The following is a 17,509-nucleotide window of genomic DNA, read 5'->3' on the forward strand; positions in this document are numbered from 1 at the left end:
AAGGCAACCACTCGAGATTCCCAAACTTTTCCACGACATCTATACAAAGGTAGGCAAGTAACCACATTACCTACTTACCTTTGCTGGCCTGGTTGGCCGAGTGGTTTTGCATATCCACTCTTCAACCAACAGGTTGTGGGTTCAAATCCTGCTGTGGGCATGAATGTTTGTGATTATCTTTAGGAGGGAGATGAACTTCATCACCCGGTGTGAGACACTCACCCACTAATTGGAGGCCTAAAGTTCCATGTTTGGTCTCTAGAACAGGGTTTCCAGACTATGTAAAAATAAATAAAAAAAATGTACAAAAATATATATAAAAGTGTTAAAAATAGGGGGGGGGGGAATCCTTAGTCTACCGATATTATAAACGTACTATAGGTTTACTAATAACCTTTCATGGGCGGGAACTACAAAAAAAAAAAAAAAAAGAGAGAGAGAGAGAGGGGCGATTCCTGATTTCTGCCACTCTATGGCCAGACACATGATACAATTGTATGAGGATGAGGAATCCATGACATACAGCCATTTAACAGCTGTAAACAAACTTTAAACATAGCCAATTCACAATAGAGCACTAGGCTCATTTGAGGAATTATTATATTATTATTATGTGACACATCCAGGGAGTCCAAAGACTCATCGAGGGTAAAGTGTGCCAACAGCATCAAACAATTGAACCCCTTCCAACTACTAACCGTGCTCAAACTTGCTTAACTTTTTGCGAACCATTAGTATCAGAGGCTCTACCAATCAACCAACCTTTGCTGGCCAAGTAAAAAATGTAAAGTAAGAATGTAAAGGAGAGAGAATAAAAAAAAAAGTGATATAGAATAGGAGTTAAGTATGGAGCAGTACACCTTTATTACCCATCACAAAAATGCTATCAGGATCAAGAGACTTTCTGGTATCCAGTTTGGATGAGATTCTTCTGATCTTTTTTGACAAAAAATCAAAGTGCAGTAAATGTGTAAATGTTGTGTTTTAGGAATGGCAGAACATTTACCAAAATCATCTATACAAGAATTAGAGGAAAAGTATGAGGCAAAGAGACTGGCTTTTCTGTGGGTAATGATAATACAATGGAATCATCCAGGTACAAAAGGGTTGAGACATGGTTGAAGAAAAATTATGGCCGGTACCTTTGTCAAAAGACCAGAAAAGATGAATGCTATCTGGACATTAGGGTGATATCCTTATTTTCAAAGTTCGGTTTTTTTTCTATAAGGCACCCTTTCATTTTGTTCTATATAATATGCAAAAAATTTAGTAAAAATGTTAACCAATTTATTGAATGTTTAGGGATTGTAACAGCATGTCAAGTTTGTGTATTGAGATATATAAGTGAACTACAACAGGCATATAAAAATTAGAAAGAAAATTATTTGAAGGCCTGAAAGCAGAATTTAAAGCAGATGTCCTTTTAACCATTCAGTGGAATGCAATATGCTTTGACACTATCTCTGCCAGTAAGGAGAGGAGTGAGGAACAGGTTCTTTGCATAGAGAGTAGTTGGTGAGTGGAATGCATTACCTGAGTGTGTTGTGAATGCACACAGACACATTCAATCAGTTTAAAGCATGGTTGGATGAGCGCTGTGTGCAACAGTGTGTACCCCCCATGATGAGTCTCTGATTCCACGGAGGTCAGATGTTAATAATAATACATGGAGTCTGCATCCATTTCAAACAAAATATAGACGAAGACCTGTTGTGCTTGCCTTACTATCACCATGGGTCTTGAAACAGTTTTGGAATCCATAGCACTGCTCTCAATTGAATCTTTCACAGGCCAAGAAATAATTCTGTTCAAGAGGTTTCAAAAATCATGGATGGCCTTAAACCGTTCCAGCTTCCAAACTGGTGTGAAGATAAAAAGTAATAGCACCCTCACCGACATTGCTCACGAGATGACTGCCTTCACCATATTATTACAGGGATCTCCTTGAGTTGACTATTATTTTATTGGAAGCAGATCCAGCTACAGGAATAAACTTCAAAGCTCCTATAAAGTAGTAGATTATGTTCCTTTGAGGCCCTAGCAAATCTGTTATAAGACCCCTTATGTAAAAGTGTTTTTTATATTAAAAAGACAGTAAAATCCTTAAATAACAAGTTCTTCTTTATTTATAATTATTTATTTAATTTTTCTAGTTAGTATTACTTATATTAGCTATATTAAATATTAGCTATCTAAAAAATATATTAGACAATAAATAAATAATAAACGTTCAATAAATTTTTAGAGATATATTATCTTTTTGCTATGTAATTTTTGAGGCCCCTCGAGATGACGAGGCCCTAGCATGCCTAGTGCACCTATTAGGTAATCTGCCACTGCTCTTATTGAACCTCACTGCGCCAGGTGGATCAAATCATGCCATCAATGCTTTGAAAATCTAGATGTTTGGGGTCGTTCAAATTAACAAAGAACGAGCTGAAGAAATATTGAAAATCTGCATATTCATTGTTAGCCACTATGTTAAAGTGTGGTTCCAAGCTCCATCTGTTTGGTATGGCTCCTATGAATGACCTGCAGTTCATAGGAAGTTTACGTGCACAAGGAAATAAACGAAGAAATCACAAATGCTGCACTCCAAAAATTCCCAGGGCGCTTCTGGTACCTTTCAGAGGAATTAATCGCATTTGCTATTTTTGATGACAAAGTTTCTTTTGAGATGAAGGAAAAAATTGTCAAAGGATTGAAGAAGTTCGGAGAAGACCTATGAAATGAGAAACTATATTTGCTACAGTAGACCAGCTGTGAACTCTGTGGGTTTTCTTTATAACCAGACTTCCCAATAATTTCCTCAAGGATGCTGCTGACTGGAATGAAGACAAGTCATTTCAGTGAGTAAAAAAGTAATGCATAAGAGTTGTTAATGACATTGCAGAAAGAGGCATGGCCTTAATAGACAAAAACAATAAACTGCACACCAATGAAAAATCACTTGTGGGTATTTGTAATCACCCACAAGATTACAAATACCCCAACCATAAGAAAGCAAGGCTGCTAAAATAACAGCAACAAAACCAGTAAATATAAGATTTGTAAATGTTGTATTAATCTGTTTGAATAATAGTTTCATTTCCTCTATAACTGAAATTGATGTTTCTTTGAAAAAATAAATGTTAAAAATTACTATTTAAATAAAAAATTTAAAAAATTCACTTTGGTCACAAACCCCTAAATATACTGAAATCATTTCAAATTTTCAGTTTTTTCTTATTATTCAGAAACCAATTAACACCATGATAAATGGCATTAATTATTTTTATGTTAACAGGTGCCTCACATGAAATTCAAAACATTTAAAATTTGCTATTTTTAAGAAGCACCCTAATGGACATGATGCAAGCAATATGAATTACTCCAGTGCATGTTCGGTACAACAAATACAAAACAATCCTCAACATATCCAAATCTGACTTTGAAACCTAATCTCTTGTTCAAATGGCATCTGCCTTCTAGTCCATTGCAAAGGCCATCAGACATAACTTCTGCTCACCTACTTCCTCATTCAGATAGTGCCACTGTTACAGCACCTAAAATAAAGCTAACCTCCTGGCATCATTCTTCTCTTCTAACTCCTGCATGCATGACCACAGAAACAGTGTATTATATGTGTGATCCTTCAACAAAGAGAAATCAGAAGTATCTTAAATAACCTAGATATCAAAACACTTCCTGGTCCTGATAGTAAACTGGAAACTTTGAGAACTGAGTAGTTTTTGAGAACTACCCAGTTCTCAAAAACCATGTTACAGAACTAACTCCTGTTTTATGTTATCACCAGGGCCGTCGCCAGATTAGATTGTGCCCTGAGGCAAACAATTAAATATCACCACTGATGGATTATAAGACAAAATATAAGAAAATCATCATCATCAAATTCCTGACATGTACCCTCAAGGGGGATGTACAGGATATGATAGTACTACATGAAAAATTTACATCATTACTAACTTCCTACCTACAATTTTCCTCCAAATCAGTCTGTTACTTGTCAAGACTCTAACATTATCAGATCTTATATTTCTATCCTCTAAGGCACTTTGTACTGTATCAATCCACCTATATCTTGGTCTTCCTCTGGGTCGTTTTCCTGTCAACCTGGCAGAGAACACTTGTTTTGCTAATCTTTCCTAGACCCTTCTGTTTAAGTGACCATACCCCTTGAGATAAGCTCTGCTAATGCATTCCTGGAAGCTGACAATATCAAGTTCTTTCCTAATATCCTCGTTTTTAATATGATATTGCCATTGATGCCATCTGTTCACACCTCTAATCGTTCTCAGGACTCTCATATCTGCAGTCTCTAGTCTTTGGTCAAGTGTTTTACTTCTGACCCAGCTCTCAGATCCATAAGTTAAAACTGGTTTGAACACTGTCTTGTATACAGCTAATTTAGTGTTCTGACTAATTTCTCTCTTATTCCATATGAATTTATTCAATTGACTGCCTACCATACCAGCTTTGTTGATTCTACTGTCTATTTCCACATTTAATTTACCATCTTCAGTAAAAATCATGCCTAAGTAGCTGAAATGTTTTACTTGTTCCACAGGTTCCCAATTCACAACACAGTTGACATTTTAAACAATTCTACCTATTTTCATTGTCTTTGTCTTTTTAATGCTGACCTTCATACCATTATTACAACAGTTATTCAATTTAGTCAGGGAATCTTGCAAACTTATAGCGGATTTATTTAGAAGTATAGCATCGTCCGCATAAAGCCAAGAGCTGACATTAACATCTCCACTGATATCATGCTTAATACCAGTTTCCTTCATAATGTGATCCATATAGATAATGAATAACAGAGGGAATAATGTACATCCTTTTCTCACACCAGATTTAACATTAAACCATCTTCCTGTGCTAATCTCCAATTGCTATTTTGTTTTTATTAAGAGAAACATTAATGCAAAACAATTACATAATATTATTAATTGAATGTTTGCTCTATGGGGATCTCACACAATAAAACTGTTTATAAGCTCTTCTAAATTTAAATTATAACCTATGTCCACCTCTATCGATATAGTTGCTAGACCAACCAATCTTTCTTTGGTCATTGCTGTTCGCAAATAATTTTTAATCAGTTTAAGCTTGGAAAAACTTCTTTGTGCACTTGCTACTCTAACAGGAATTGTTAACAATATCCTCAGGGCGGTAGTTACGTTGGGATAAATTTCTGGTTATATATATATATATATATATGATAAAATTTGGTGAGGACCACTTTTCTCTTGTATTATTTTTGAGAGAATGTTTAATTCTTCAAATAAATCTATTGCATCTACATGAGATGTTGTAAAATATCTTGTTCCCCTAATATGCCGTCTACTGCAATATAGCTGAACGATCACCCTTAATTAAGCAGCGGCACTGTGACACAGGTTGTCTCTATGCTACACCCTGTCGACGGTACTAATTATCACTACTCTTTTATACTCAGCTACATCCACTCCATTACACTGAAGCAAACCTATATTCAATCCTTTCCAAAAAAGACAAAAATTCTGCTGCCAAATTTACTAAACCCATTGCCCCTAGTCCTCCCTAAAATAATAGAGAAGGTCATCAATGCCGAGCTTCTTCATTGCATGGAGGTCTACTGGTAACTAATAACCACTTACATGGATTCCACAGAAGATGTCACCTACACTCCCATCTTCGGAATTTGCCAGGAAAAGATTTGGAGAAACCATTGCTGTTGCTCCTGACATTTCCAGATCATGTGATGAAGATCTAGACCAAATGATAGCAATTTAGTCATCAAACTGCCATACTTCAAGTCTCTACCTTCCACTCTGTAATAGGGTAGCCAGTTTCTTGCCTTTTTTCATACTCTATGGCTGATCAATGTTCATCATGGTGGATATGTCAGCTTGGTTGGCCGTGTGGTTAGCTTATCCACTCTCCAACCAACAGGCTGCGGGTTTGAAATTGTTTGTGATTGTCTTTAGGTGGAAGATAAATATCATTGCATGGTGTGAGACCACCACCCCACTTCAGGCCTCCAAGTGGAGGCCAGAAGTGGCTTGAAAATTTTCCATGTTTGGTCTAGAGAGCAGGGTTATGTATTCAGACTATGTAAAAAAAAAAAAAGAAAAAAACTCCTTAGCCCACCCAGAGTACAAAACGTACTATAGGTTTACAAAATAATCTTTCAATTAAAAATACCAAGAAATTATATGCTTGGTTTAATCCTTCATCCAAGTGTAAGCAAACAAAGTTTGTGCCTGAAGTATTTACTGGGGCAACCCATATAAGGAAACTAAGACCACACCATTGCCTAAGTATCCCATAATGCAGACATGTATAATGCTATGCATTATGGGAAAGGTCACTACCACTGGTGAGCTATAAGGGGCTTGCACGAGTCCTTTGTTAAATTTTTTTTTAATTTTCAAGCCCTTTGTTCTTCTTGTTTAATAATCTTGTAGAACTAGAAAATACCACCGTGGAATGTATGCATGCTACTAATTGCTACTTTAAATTCATATGGATTTTCTGATAACTATATAAAAAATCATTTCATTGCATTTTGTTCTGATGGAGCTAACTTCTACAAAAATTTCCCAACGTTGTGATTGGGTATTGCACTCATTGCTTACACTTAGCATTAGACGATTTGATAAAAAAAACATTAAAGAAATAAATCATTTTGAAATATTTATGGATAAATTATATGCTTTTTATCATCGATCACCAAAAAATCAACGAGAATTAAATACAATTGCAAAAGACCTTGGTATCGAAATTTTAAAGATCGGCCGTGTGTTTGGAACACGATGGGCAGCTTGTAGTTTACGAACGGCTCTTGCTTTGTGGAGAAATTACCCAGCTTTATGCAATCATTTTGCATCGAACGATAAATAAACGGGATTTTTAAACCAACTTCTCAATTTGGAATTTTTAAAAGATCTAGCATTAATGACTGATATCCTACAGGAATTATCATATCTGTCAGAAGGTCTACAAAGTTACAATATCAGAATTATAAGGGCTAAGTTAGCCCCTTTTTTTTTTGCTCGACGATGCGAGCCCTTTGTTAAAATTTCCATGCTCACCACTGGTCACTACCCAATGCATATATACATGTATAATGCTATGCATTATACATGTTCGCAAGGAGATGTGCTTTGCATTATGGGATACTAAGGCAAGTGATGTGAAGTCTTAGCTACTTTATATGAGTTGCCCCAGTTGTGAAAATACTTCTGGAGCAAATTTTGTTTGCTTACACTTGGATAAAAGATTATTATTATTATTACGTGATCCCTGCAGGGAGTCCAACGACTCATCGAGGGAGGGCACCTACTCTACAGCTCTCTGTCTCCACCACTCACTCCATCAACTACAACGAACCGCAATTACCTTCATCTACACCAACGCCATCTACTGCCCACCACCACTAGTATTTTCACAAACATTCATGCCTACAGTGGGATTCAAACCCGCAGCCTTTTAGCTGGAGAGCGGATACACTAACCACTCGATCAACCAGGCTGGCAAACAAGCATATAATTATTAAGCATATACCTCATTAAACGAAGCATATAATTTCTTGGTATCTTTAATTTATAGTATGACCAAGTGAAAAAACTTCCAATAAAATAACTTCCTACCTTTCATGAGTAGGAGCAACATTAAAAAAAAAAAATAAATAATTTCTTTTCAGACTAATCCAGAACAGGGATTAGTCTGAAAATAACATCTTGCAGGGATGCCCTAGGGCTCTGTTCTCTCACCTAACATCTTTCTCCTAGATATAAATAACTTTCTCTCTGACAATTAAACCTATCCAGTTCTGCAGATGACAATATACTATCTACCTACTCATCTGATAAGCCAAAAAGTATGCAAATATCTCAAGCAAATATCTTAGCAAAACTTTAAAACACAGACCTCCAATCTATAGTATTGTTTAAATGAAGCAAGGATAATCCAGTCATACAATCCTGCCTTTTTTTCACCTACAAAAGGATCTCAATTCACATTATCCTTCATAAATGCATAAATCAGGAAACAGGTTCAATTCTTTCTCTAACATTTACCTCTAGCTTTTTTGGCATAAACACTTTTAAAAAAATCCTTTTCTGCTCAGGATGTTATTACCAATCCAGTTACCATCTATCCATACTACATCTGCTAATAAAACAGCAGCAGCTACCCTAAAGTCTAACTGCAATCCTTCATTCATCCTCTTTACTATCATTTGGAACTCATGAAGTAAATAGTAACTCTCTGTTACTATTTACTTCATGAAATACAATCAAGCTAGTATTATTAAAAAGGGTTCTTCTTACTGTCTACAAGGATACTAATGTATTATAGGTTAAACAACCTCTCTCGTTTGGGATAACGATAAAATAAATAATTAATAATAATAATAAAAGTATCCAATTAATATTTTCAACACATTCGTGCCGACTTATATTACATACAGTGTACTGATGTTATATGCAGTTCGTGTGAAGAGAAAATTCTACATATACAGAATATATATATATATATATGTTTATATATATTATTTTATTTCTTTATTTCTGTTTATATATATATATATATATATATATATATATATATATATATATATATATATAAACAGAAAATTCCACGTTTCAGGATAGTGACATTTAAAAAGATGAACTCGAAGCACGTGGCTTAATTTGTTGGAAAACCATGCTGATGTAAACACCGCTTGCAGCACAGGAATCTTTGCAGGTTAATTTCCTTAGTTTTACGTTTACTTAGCACTAATGTTTCGGATATTGTTAATACACAAAAATGTGAAGAAACATCTACCTCTGAAAGCAGCCTGGGGTTTCCTCCACTTAGATTTTGAACACGAAAATAGTGAAGTTGTTTTCAAGTTAACCACTCTGTAATCCAAATGCACCGATGACGAAACCAAAGTCCGTCGACATATATTATATATTGCAACTTGTGCATACATAATATAGAATGCTCGCTCGATAATAAGTTTAATGTGTATTATATTCTTCTCTACTTCAGTTAATTAGTAGTTAAGAGACACTAAAACAACAATTACAACAAATCTAGAAACCGAATGCAACACATGCAAGTTGCATACACGCCATCTATGATGAGAAAGAGACGAAATAAAAGATTAGGATGACAAGAATGAAAAGCTAGGATGAGTATAATCAAGTAATTGATTTAAAGGCAATATGCGTTATTATTATCGTTTCGGATGGGAAAGCATAATATTTTGTATCATTTCATATTTACAAGTTCACTTTGGTTTCAGGAACAGCAATAAGAAAAAAAAATACAAATAAATTAATAAACAGGGGAAACGTTTTCAATGAAAACTGCCACATTGGTATTGTTATTCTGCAACGTGGATTTGTGAATGTCTTTAGTTCTTTGGATCAGGTTCATTGGAGGTTTTATAACCACTTGTTTATTGAAGTGGCTTCAAAAAAAATATCGAGACTGGTTTCTAAAGAAGGAAAGCGGATTATCTAATTTCTCTTGCTCAAGTGTATTGATGTACTATAAATTTACAACTTTCCATGGAAAGCATGGTTTAAAAATATCAACTGACAAGAAGAATGCACTTAATTTCAATATCTCTCATGAATCACAGACAACTGTTTAAGGCATTTTATTCAGTGTTAATTATCACGTCTCAATTTTCTCTCATGAAAATAGATAAGCAGATTGAGGAAATTTTCTAAATTAAAATGTGAGGAACAAAAATTGTATAACGTTACATCCTGAACATTTTCATATACAGCATTACTTTCCTAACCAAATTAAAACGATCTTTTTTTTTTTTGAAAGCATACGTATAAAAAAAAAGGTGGCATGTACAATTACTTCCTTTTTAAGTGTACATTATAGTTTTGCTTCTACTCCCATCCCTAAATGTTCATTTCAATAAACTGTATTACCTCTGTAGCCTTGTGTAAACATTTCGGAGTCCATAACGCTTAGCTGCCAGAAAAAGGATCTATATATGTTCGAATTTAGTAGTGATCGCGTACAGGAACCTCTTCTAACATTTTTCTTCTTCTTCTTCAGCTGTTCTGCAGTCGGTGGCTCTTTGTTACTAGAAATAGGATTTTTCTCCTTGAAAAAAACATACTTTCCTGCTTCCTGGCAAATCTACCAGTTGTTCAGTAACAGATGATAGATAGAAGATGGGACACACACACACACACACACACACACACACACACACACACACACACACACACACACACACACACACACACACACACACACACACACACACACACACACACACACACACACACACACACACACACACACACACACACACACACACACACACACACACACACAGAAAGAGAGCTGACTGACTGTTCACTCATTTACAAAGGGTTACCTCTGAAGCCACACCATAAGAGAATATGACATATGATATGACTATCTCAAAGCCAGTATTTTTACCAATAAACATTATCAAGGCTTGCAATAGCAAGAATGTCTTATATTATCAAATTCCTATTCTACAACCATTTACTTACAACTATTACCAACTTTGGATAATAATACATGACAGAACCTCAAACGAACTTCCAGAAACTACTTTCTCTTTATTCATCTTTAAACCATCTAGAAGGAATGCTTGAAAAAATATGCAGTCAAACGATATATGAAGAAAAGTAGACAACAAACAAATAAGCACCTGCAAAGAGTTGCTATACCCATTATGTAAGCATAGTTGTCTCTTATTTCCTCAACATGAATCAATCGATCAAGACTCATAACATAAACTTTGATTCCAGTACTGTATTTCATTTGTATTGAAAAATAAGTAGGTCCCCTAAGACTTCTTATTTACAAAGGATAAAGATCAATTTGTCATAAGTATTTTAAAGATTGGAAGCAATCAATCTCCACCTTTCAGCCATCACTGACAGTGGCGAGCTTTCGCTCTTATTGAAACAAGGCTTTCAGAAAGAGAGGGGGGGGCAGATTTCAGCATATAAGTTATCTTGTAGCCTTAAACCATAAAACGTATGCGTGATATCTGAAAGTGTGAGTTTCATAGTTGATTTTCGAGCCTTAAAGCGCATTTGAAAAAGAAAAACGAGACTCATATACAGATAATATAGACTTATTAGCATACAGTATTATCTTTAGCTGAATTACTGTATATCAGAAGATTTTATCTCACCTTTTGTTCTTTTACATGAGGTTTTAAAACACCATCTCGCTAATATCTTTTCATTCACCCATTCATCGTGATCATTCGGTAGCTAAGCACACTTTTACCAATTAAATCTTTGAATTTTTGAATAGTACTGAGGACAAGACAGTAGATACGTCTACTAACGTCTAATGCTTCTAATTCTAATTGATAATATTTTGTGTAATAGTGTAGGTTGTTAAGGTCGATTTATCTATGTCCCTGCATTAAAAGCTGAGTTTCGCGTAGGAATATTTTTTTTGCGCCAAAGGTCGAAGAACAGAACTTGGTATAAAAATAAATATTACAAAATAATAAAAATAAGATATTCTACCTGTCATGACACTTACCATAAGACAACACTGTCGTTATGGAAGTTAGCGCAAATCTACATAGATATTGACTTTTAAAACAAACGTACCTGCACTTTCTTCACCTAAATCTATTAATAAAAAAATTAAATAATTATCATCACCTTTCTTGGAACATAGCCTGAAAAAGTGTATATAATATGGTTGGTCGATTGGTAGAGCCTCTGCTACTCTCACGCAAAAAGTTAAGCAAGTTTGAGCGCGGTTAGTAGTTGGAAGGGTTGCAATCGTTCGATGCTATTGGCACACTCTCCTTCGATGAGCCTATAGACTCCCTGGAGGTGTCACATAATAATAATAATAATCTTATAGACATTTGTACATATCATTTTTTTTATAAATTTTTCTTCAACTGCTTTCGAGGTCAATTAATCTCTTGGACAGCAAGTAGGGATTTCCTCACTGAGTCAAAGTTTTAATCATGTATATTAAGAATTATTTCAGACAATAATACACTGCATTCGAGATATGGTATGGTAGCAATTGTTAGCAGTACACACTTCACAAGATGAGAAATAAAATCATCGACGGTCTTGGGCAAGCATTCTCTGATTGGTTAAGGGTAGAGTTTGACATCCCCAGTCTCCAAAACTTAGGATAGTTTTGGAGACTGTGGGACAGTGTTTTGGAGACAGTCTCCAAAAGCTAGGACTAAAACTGTTTCACCTAGTACAACTACTAGTAATAATAATTAGGCCAGGTTAGGTGCTGGCCTTTTATTCACTTATAGTAAGTAGGCGAGGCCTTTTAAGCCTCTCTATCTTTTGGAGACAGTGAGCAGTTCAATCTCCACCGGTAGCCAGCTAGCTATTGACCAGTGGTGCACCCAGAGGGGGAAAGGGGCCCTAGCATCCCCAAAGAAAAAGAAAAAAAACACTAGAAAAGTTTCCAAAAATCTTTGCCTAATTAAAATTAATTTTTTTTTTATGTCGTGTTGTGTCTTCTATTTCTATACTACATATGAATTATATGTCACATAAGGTGGGAATACCCTATAGCTCTCGGAAATCACGGCCGCTGTGAACACTAGGAGAATGACGTAGTACTCGGGCGGACCGAGCGCTACTTCGTTTGCACGAGCTCAAGTTCTGGTATAAAAAATTGCAATAGTTCCATGATATATCCTAACATCTATAACTTATTAAAATATTTGCAAAGCTTCCAGTAACCACATGCGTCAGTGAAAGGTCATCTTCTACCTTACACCTTTTAAAAACCTATTTAAGATCTACCATGACACAATCACGATTGAGGTTGAAGAAAAAAGATGGCGGCTCGTGTGTTAGTATTTCGTGTATTATTGATGGTGAATTGTGAATTTGATTGATATGACTTTTGGCGTTTTATGCTTATTCATCAGTAATATTAGTTAATTGCTTGATGCCATAAACAGACACTTTATTTTTCCATAGTGATTTATCCAGGTAAGTTAATTAAAATTGCAAGGACGATACGCTAGGCCTACTGCTACTAGTATCGCCATTGTTTCATATCTTGTAATCATAAGAAACTGTCTATTTGCTATCGTGACAAGGGCAAGGCATGTCCTGCTCCTCAGAATAGACTTCAGGGCCTATCATGAAGGCACCATATGAAGAACTAAATTTCAAAGAACTCCTGGCAATCTTCAAGCATGTTGGCAATCTACTGCACACTAAATGTCCAGGTAAAGTCGTAATTCATCAAATAGAAGAGGTTGATCCAGATGATCCTCAACTCTCTGAATTTCTTCCCAGTATCTATCAAGATAGCACTAGCGTAATAGAAACAACTGCTGATGACAATTCCATTGTAGATCACAGCGATTATCAAGAGGTTCCTGACCTGGACTCTCCTACCTCCTCAAGAGAAAAGATACCCGATTATTCTGCAAGAAAAGAAAAAAATGGATATCCCTAAGGACTACGATGTCCAATTTAAAGATTTCATACAGTCAAGCAAAGAATGTCTCAGAAGGTATTAAAATACAGCCCTGCTCAGTGATGGATTATCGAAGGTTGACTGGTGAATTGGATGCCAAAGGTATACAGTATCATACCTTTTCACTAGGATCAGAAAGAAACCTCAAGGTAGTAATCAGAGGTGTCTCGGAAGATGTATCCATAGAAGAAGTGGTTGCAGATCTCCACCACCAAGACCTACCACCCGTTAAGGTCAGTCGAATGACCAAAAAAGACAAGACTCCAATGCCACTGGTTCTGATTGAAATCAGTCAAGCTTATAAGCACACATATGATCTGACATCCATCTGTGGTCTAAAAATTACTATAGAACCATAAGAAAAAGAGCTTCAACAGGGCAGTGCCACAGATGTCAAAAATTTGGCCATGCTCAGAAGATGTGCAGGGCTGAATTCAGATGTCTAAAATAGACATCTGTATTTCTTGGGGTCGCCCACCCAACAAATACATGCACTGAAACAAAATCTACCCCGGCTAAATGTGCCAATTGTGGCGGTCCTCACACTGCTAATTACAAAGGATGCACTCACAATCCAAGAAATAGAAAATCAGAAGCAGAAACATTTTCTTCCTCACTCAGCACACCTATATCAGAGACTACTTCACAGCTCCTGAAGTTCAATATAAAAGGTCAGACGCCCTTCAGAAGTTAGAGGTTCCCAAAAGAATAATTCTGCAACAACAATCTAGGACATATGAGGATGTAGCTCGTCCTAAATAGTCATCTTGTGAACAGGCAACACCACACACAAATCTGGCAGCTATGATTACCTCTTCTCTCGCAAATATGCTGTTGGATTTTAGCAGATCCAACCCTTCACAAAGTTCTACTAACAGATTTCTAAAGGACACACAAGCCATTATCTCAGCTCTCACTAATGAACAATAATAAAGTAAAACCAGAATCTCTAGAGATCACTGCGTTTAATGCGAACGGCCTGAGGAGTAAGATTTTAGAACTTCAAAATTTTGTCCAAAGACATCAGCCAGATGTCCTTTTACTAAATGAGATGCATCTAAGACTTTCAGACGACCCCAAAATTTGTGGATACCAACTGTACAGAGCTGATAGACTATCCCACAGAGGAGGAGGCACGGCAAATTTCATTAAAAATTTCATCTCTCATCACCCCATAAACATCCCTCCTACCACCAACCTCGAGGTCACCGGCATTGAGATTCTCACGAGTTCTGTCGGCAAATTAAAAATCTTCGCAGCATATCATCCTCCACATAAATCATTACTGTTCTCGGATTTGAATGCCTTATTCGATACCGGAGAGCCTATCATTGTGGCAGGTGATTTAAATGCCAAGCATTCAACCTGGAATAGCCGTTCCACCAACAAAAATGGACAGATACTACAAAACTATGCTGGTTTCAACAACCTTCTTGTAATAGGTTTCGCTGATCCCACCCATCACAACACTTATGGTCGGGCTGATGTGTTGGGCATAGCCAGATTGCAGCACATCAGACTCCAATACAATTTAATGACGATTAACGATCTGTCATCAGACCATAACCCAATACGATTAAAATTGGGAAACCTTGAAAAATTATCTCCCCACCCCCTCAAGCATTCATTCCATGGGAAAGGCCCTCCAAGGTACTTCCAAAATATATTGGTCCTTTTCCAATCATTAAATCAGAAGAGGAAATTGAAATAGGTGTTAAAAATTTAACAGAACATATTAAAGCAGCCTGTGCAGCAGTAATTACCCCTGCAACTACCCGCAAGTCCACCCACTTGCCAGAAGATATTATGAATTTGATTAGAGAAAAAAATAAGGCAAGAAAAAGATATCACAAGACCAGGCCGCCGCAAGACAAACGGATCTTGAATTGGTTCAACTATGCAGTGACAGATGCCCTTTCAGCCCATAGAACTCAACTCTGGGAAGAAAAACTAACTCCATCTCTACTGATAACCACTCCATATGGAATCTCATCCGAAAGAATAAAAACAGAAATAAACCTCTTCCTCCCCCCCCCAAAAAAAAATCAGATACAGGTCTCATCCACACGGATGTTGATAAAGCTGAAGCAATAGCAAATCATCTTGAAAAACAATGTAAACCTGCATACGATCACCTTGATTTTAACCATATATACAAGATCCACCATAATGTCAGATATTCACTCAATTCTGCTCTCACATATTCCACTCAAATTGCACCTACCTCACCTGCTGAAATATATGCTATTATTAAGAAGTTCAAGAACAAAAAGGCTCCTGGACCCGATGGTATCTCTAACAAAGTAATAAAGCGTCTACCACGTAGAGCTATTGTCCATCTGACAAATATAATTAACTCCATCCTTCACTACAAACATTTCCCTTCCTACTGGAAACTGGCGGACATAATACCGATCCATAAACTCGGAAAAGATCCCAGATTGCCTCAAAATTACAGACCAATCAGCCTCATTTCTAATTTCGGCAGAATTGCTGAGAAGGTAATTCTTACTAGATTTCAAGATTCAGTACTCCGATTAAATATCCTGCCTGAGGAGCAGTTTGGCTTCCGACAGTCGCATAACACCACGCAGCAAATACACAGATTGGTGGAACACATCATCACGGTTTTAACTGGCGTCAATGCACTGGGGCTGTTTTCCTTGACATAGCCAGTGCATTTGACAAGGTTTGGCATTATGGTTTGCTATACAAACTGATATCATCTGGTGTACTAATCAGAATCATTCATCTTATAAAGGCACACCTCTACGATAGGCGCATGCAAGTCAGGATGTGTGGGGTAGTCTTGACACAAAAACTCATCTTGACTGGAGTTCCACAAGGATCCTTACTAGCACTCACTTTCATGCAGACTATAGCAATCAAAGTCTTCTCAAAAGCATCTGTGCACCCTAACAAACTGATCCAACTGGCTGCAGATTATGACGCAATGGATTATTTCAAACAAAAAAGACCTGAAGCCATCCTAAACTTCAACACTGAAGACCAATATCGTAGCCCACTCAGGGCGAGCAATTAGCTCATAAACTTTCTCCACTCACAGTTTCTCTCAAGATAGCCGGAATATGAAAAGCTTTTGCTTCACCCCTTATGTCAGTAAAGTTGATAGTTGATAATCACTATTGAACGGACTGGCTTTGTTATATATATATATGGTACCCGCAAAGCGTGAAAAGCAGGTATTCTATAGAATGCCTTGGCGTTTTTTAGCAAAGTATGAAATGTCTGTTTTGTTTTTTTTTTATATATATTTTAGATACTTTCCTTATTCTACTCCCTTTATAAATAAATCTTCCAAATCCTTTGATTCCCAAAGAGAGAGCGAGGAGCTCTTTTAACTGTAAGTTTTTTAAAGATATGAGAACTGGTGCCATCTCGCAAGCCTAAATTCGAACTAGTAGATGTAGATGTACGTCTGGAATAGTTTGAATCCTCTTGCTGATGGTTCTTGAGCGAAGATTAAAAACCCGACTTTCTGAAAGCAAACTATACGTACCCATGTCTAAATTCTACTACCTCAGAAAGTAGAATGAAAGGACTCAAAAATTCCTCCAGAAACTATATTAGTCTTTTTTTTTTTTTCTAGTGTCTCCTAGCGCTATGGAAGCAAATATGTAAATATGTCATTTCAGATAAGGCTGCGCAGGTACCTTATATTTTATTTTAAAAACATCTGTTTTTATTTGAGTTCATAGCACTTTTATATACCAAACCTTAGATGCACTTTCATCACATCATCATGATTTTCATGGATTTAAGCCTAGAGTGGCTTGTTCCGGACTTAGAACTCATCGTTGAATCTCTTTAGAGGACGTCCTGGTTTTCTAGATGCACTTTAAAAAAAAAAAATATTCACTCACCATTCAACTTTTACTTGCATTAATAAATTCCCTTTCATATTTTAACCTTTTTTTAATCCCTAGAGGGAGGAAGCAGAACTCTTTTAAGTCCAGCTAGCATTTGGAATTTTTATAGTTCTTAATTATTTTGCAGA

General features: G+C 36.3%; 1 protein-coding gene across 1 annotated transcript in view; it reads right to left on the reverse strand.

Annotated features, from left to right (window-relative positions):
• The window catches only part of LOC150104823 (dnaJ homolog l(2)tid, mitochondrial-like), a 156,185-nt gene extending 147,083 nt beyond the window's left edge, over nt 1-9,102 (reverse strand). Inside the window, exon 1 of the mRNA XM_090395999.1 lies at nt 8,821-9,102. Coding sequence (XP_090252125.1) covers nt 8,821-8,971 — 151 coding nt within the window. The 5' untranslated portion in view covers nt 8,972-9,102. The remainder of the gene's footprint in view (nt 1-8,820) is intronic.
• Nucleotides 9,103-17,509: the final 8,407 nt, after the last annotated feature.

Source organism: Typopeltis vanoorti, chromosome 7 (assembly GCF_054136105.1).
Source record: "Typopeltis vanoorti isolate ZY-2024b chromosome 7, IOZ_Tvanoo_1.0, whole genome shotgun sequence".
NCBI classification, from domain to species: domain Eukaryota; kingdom Metazoa; phylum Arthropoda; class Arachnida; order Uropygi; family Thelyphonidae; genus Typopeltis; species Typopeltis vanoorti.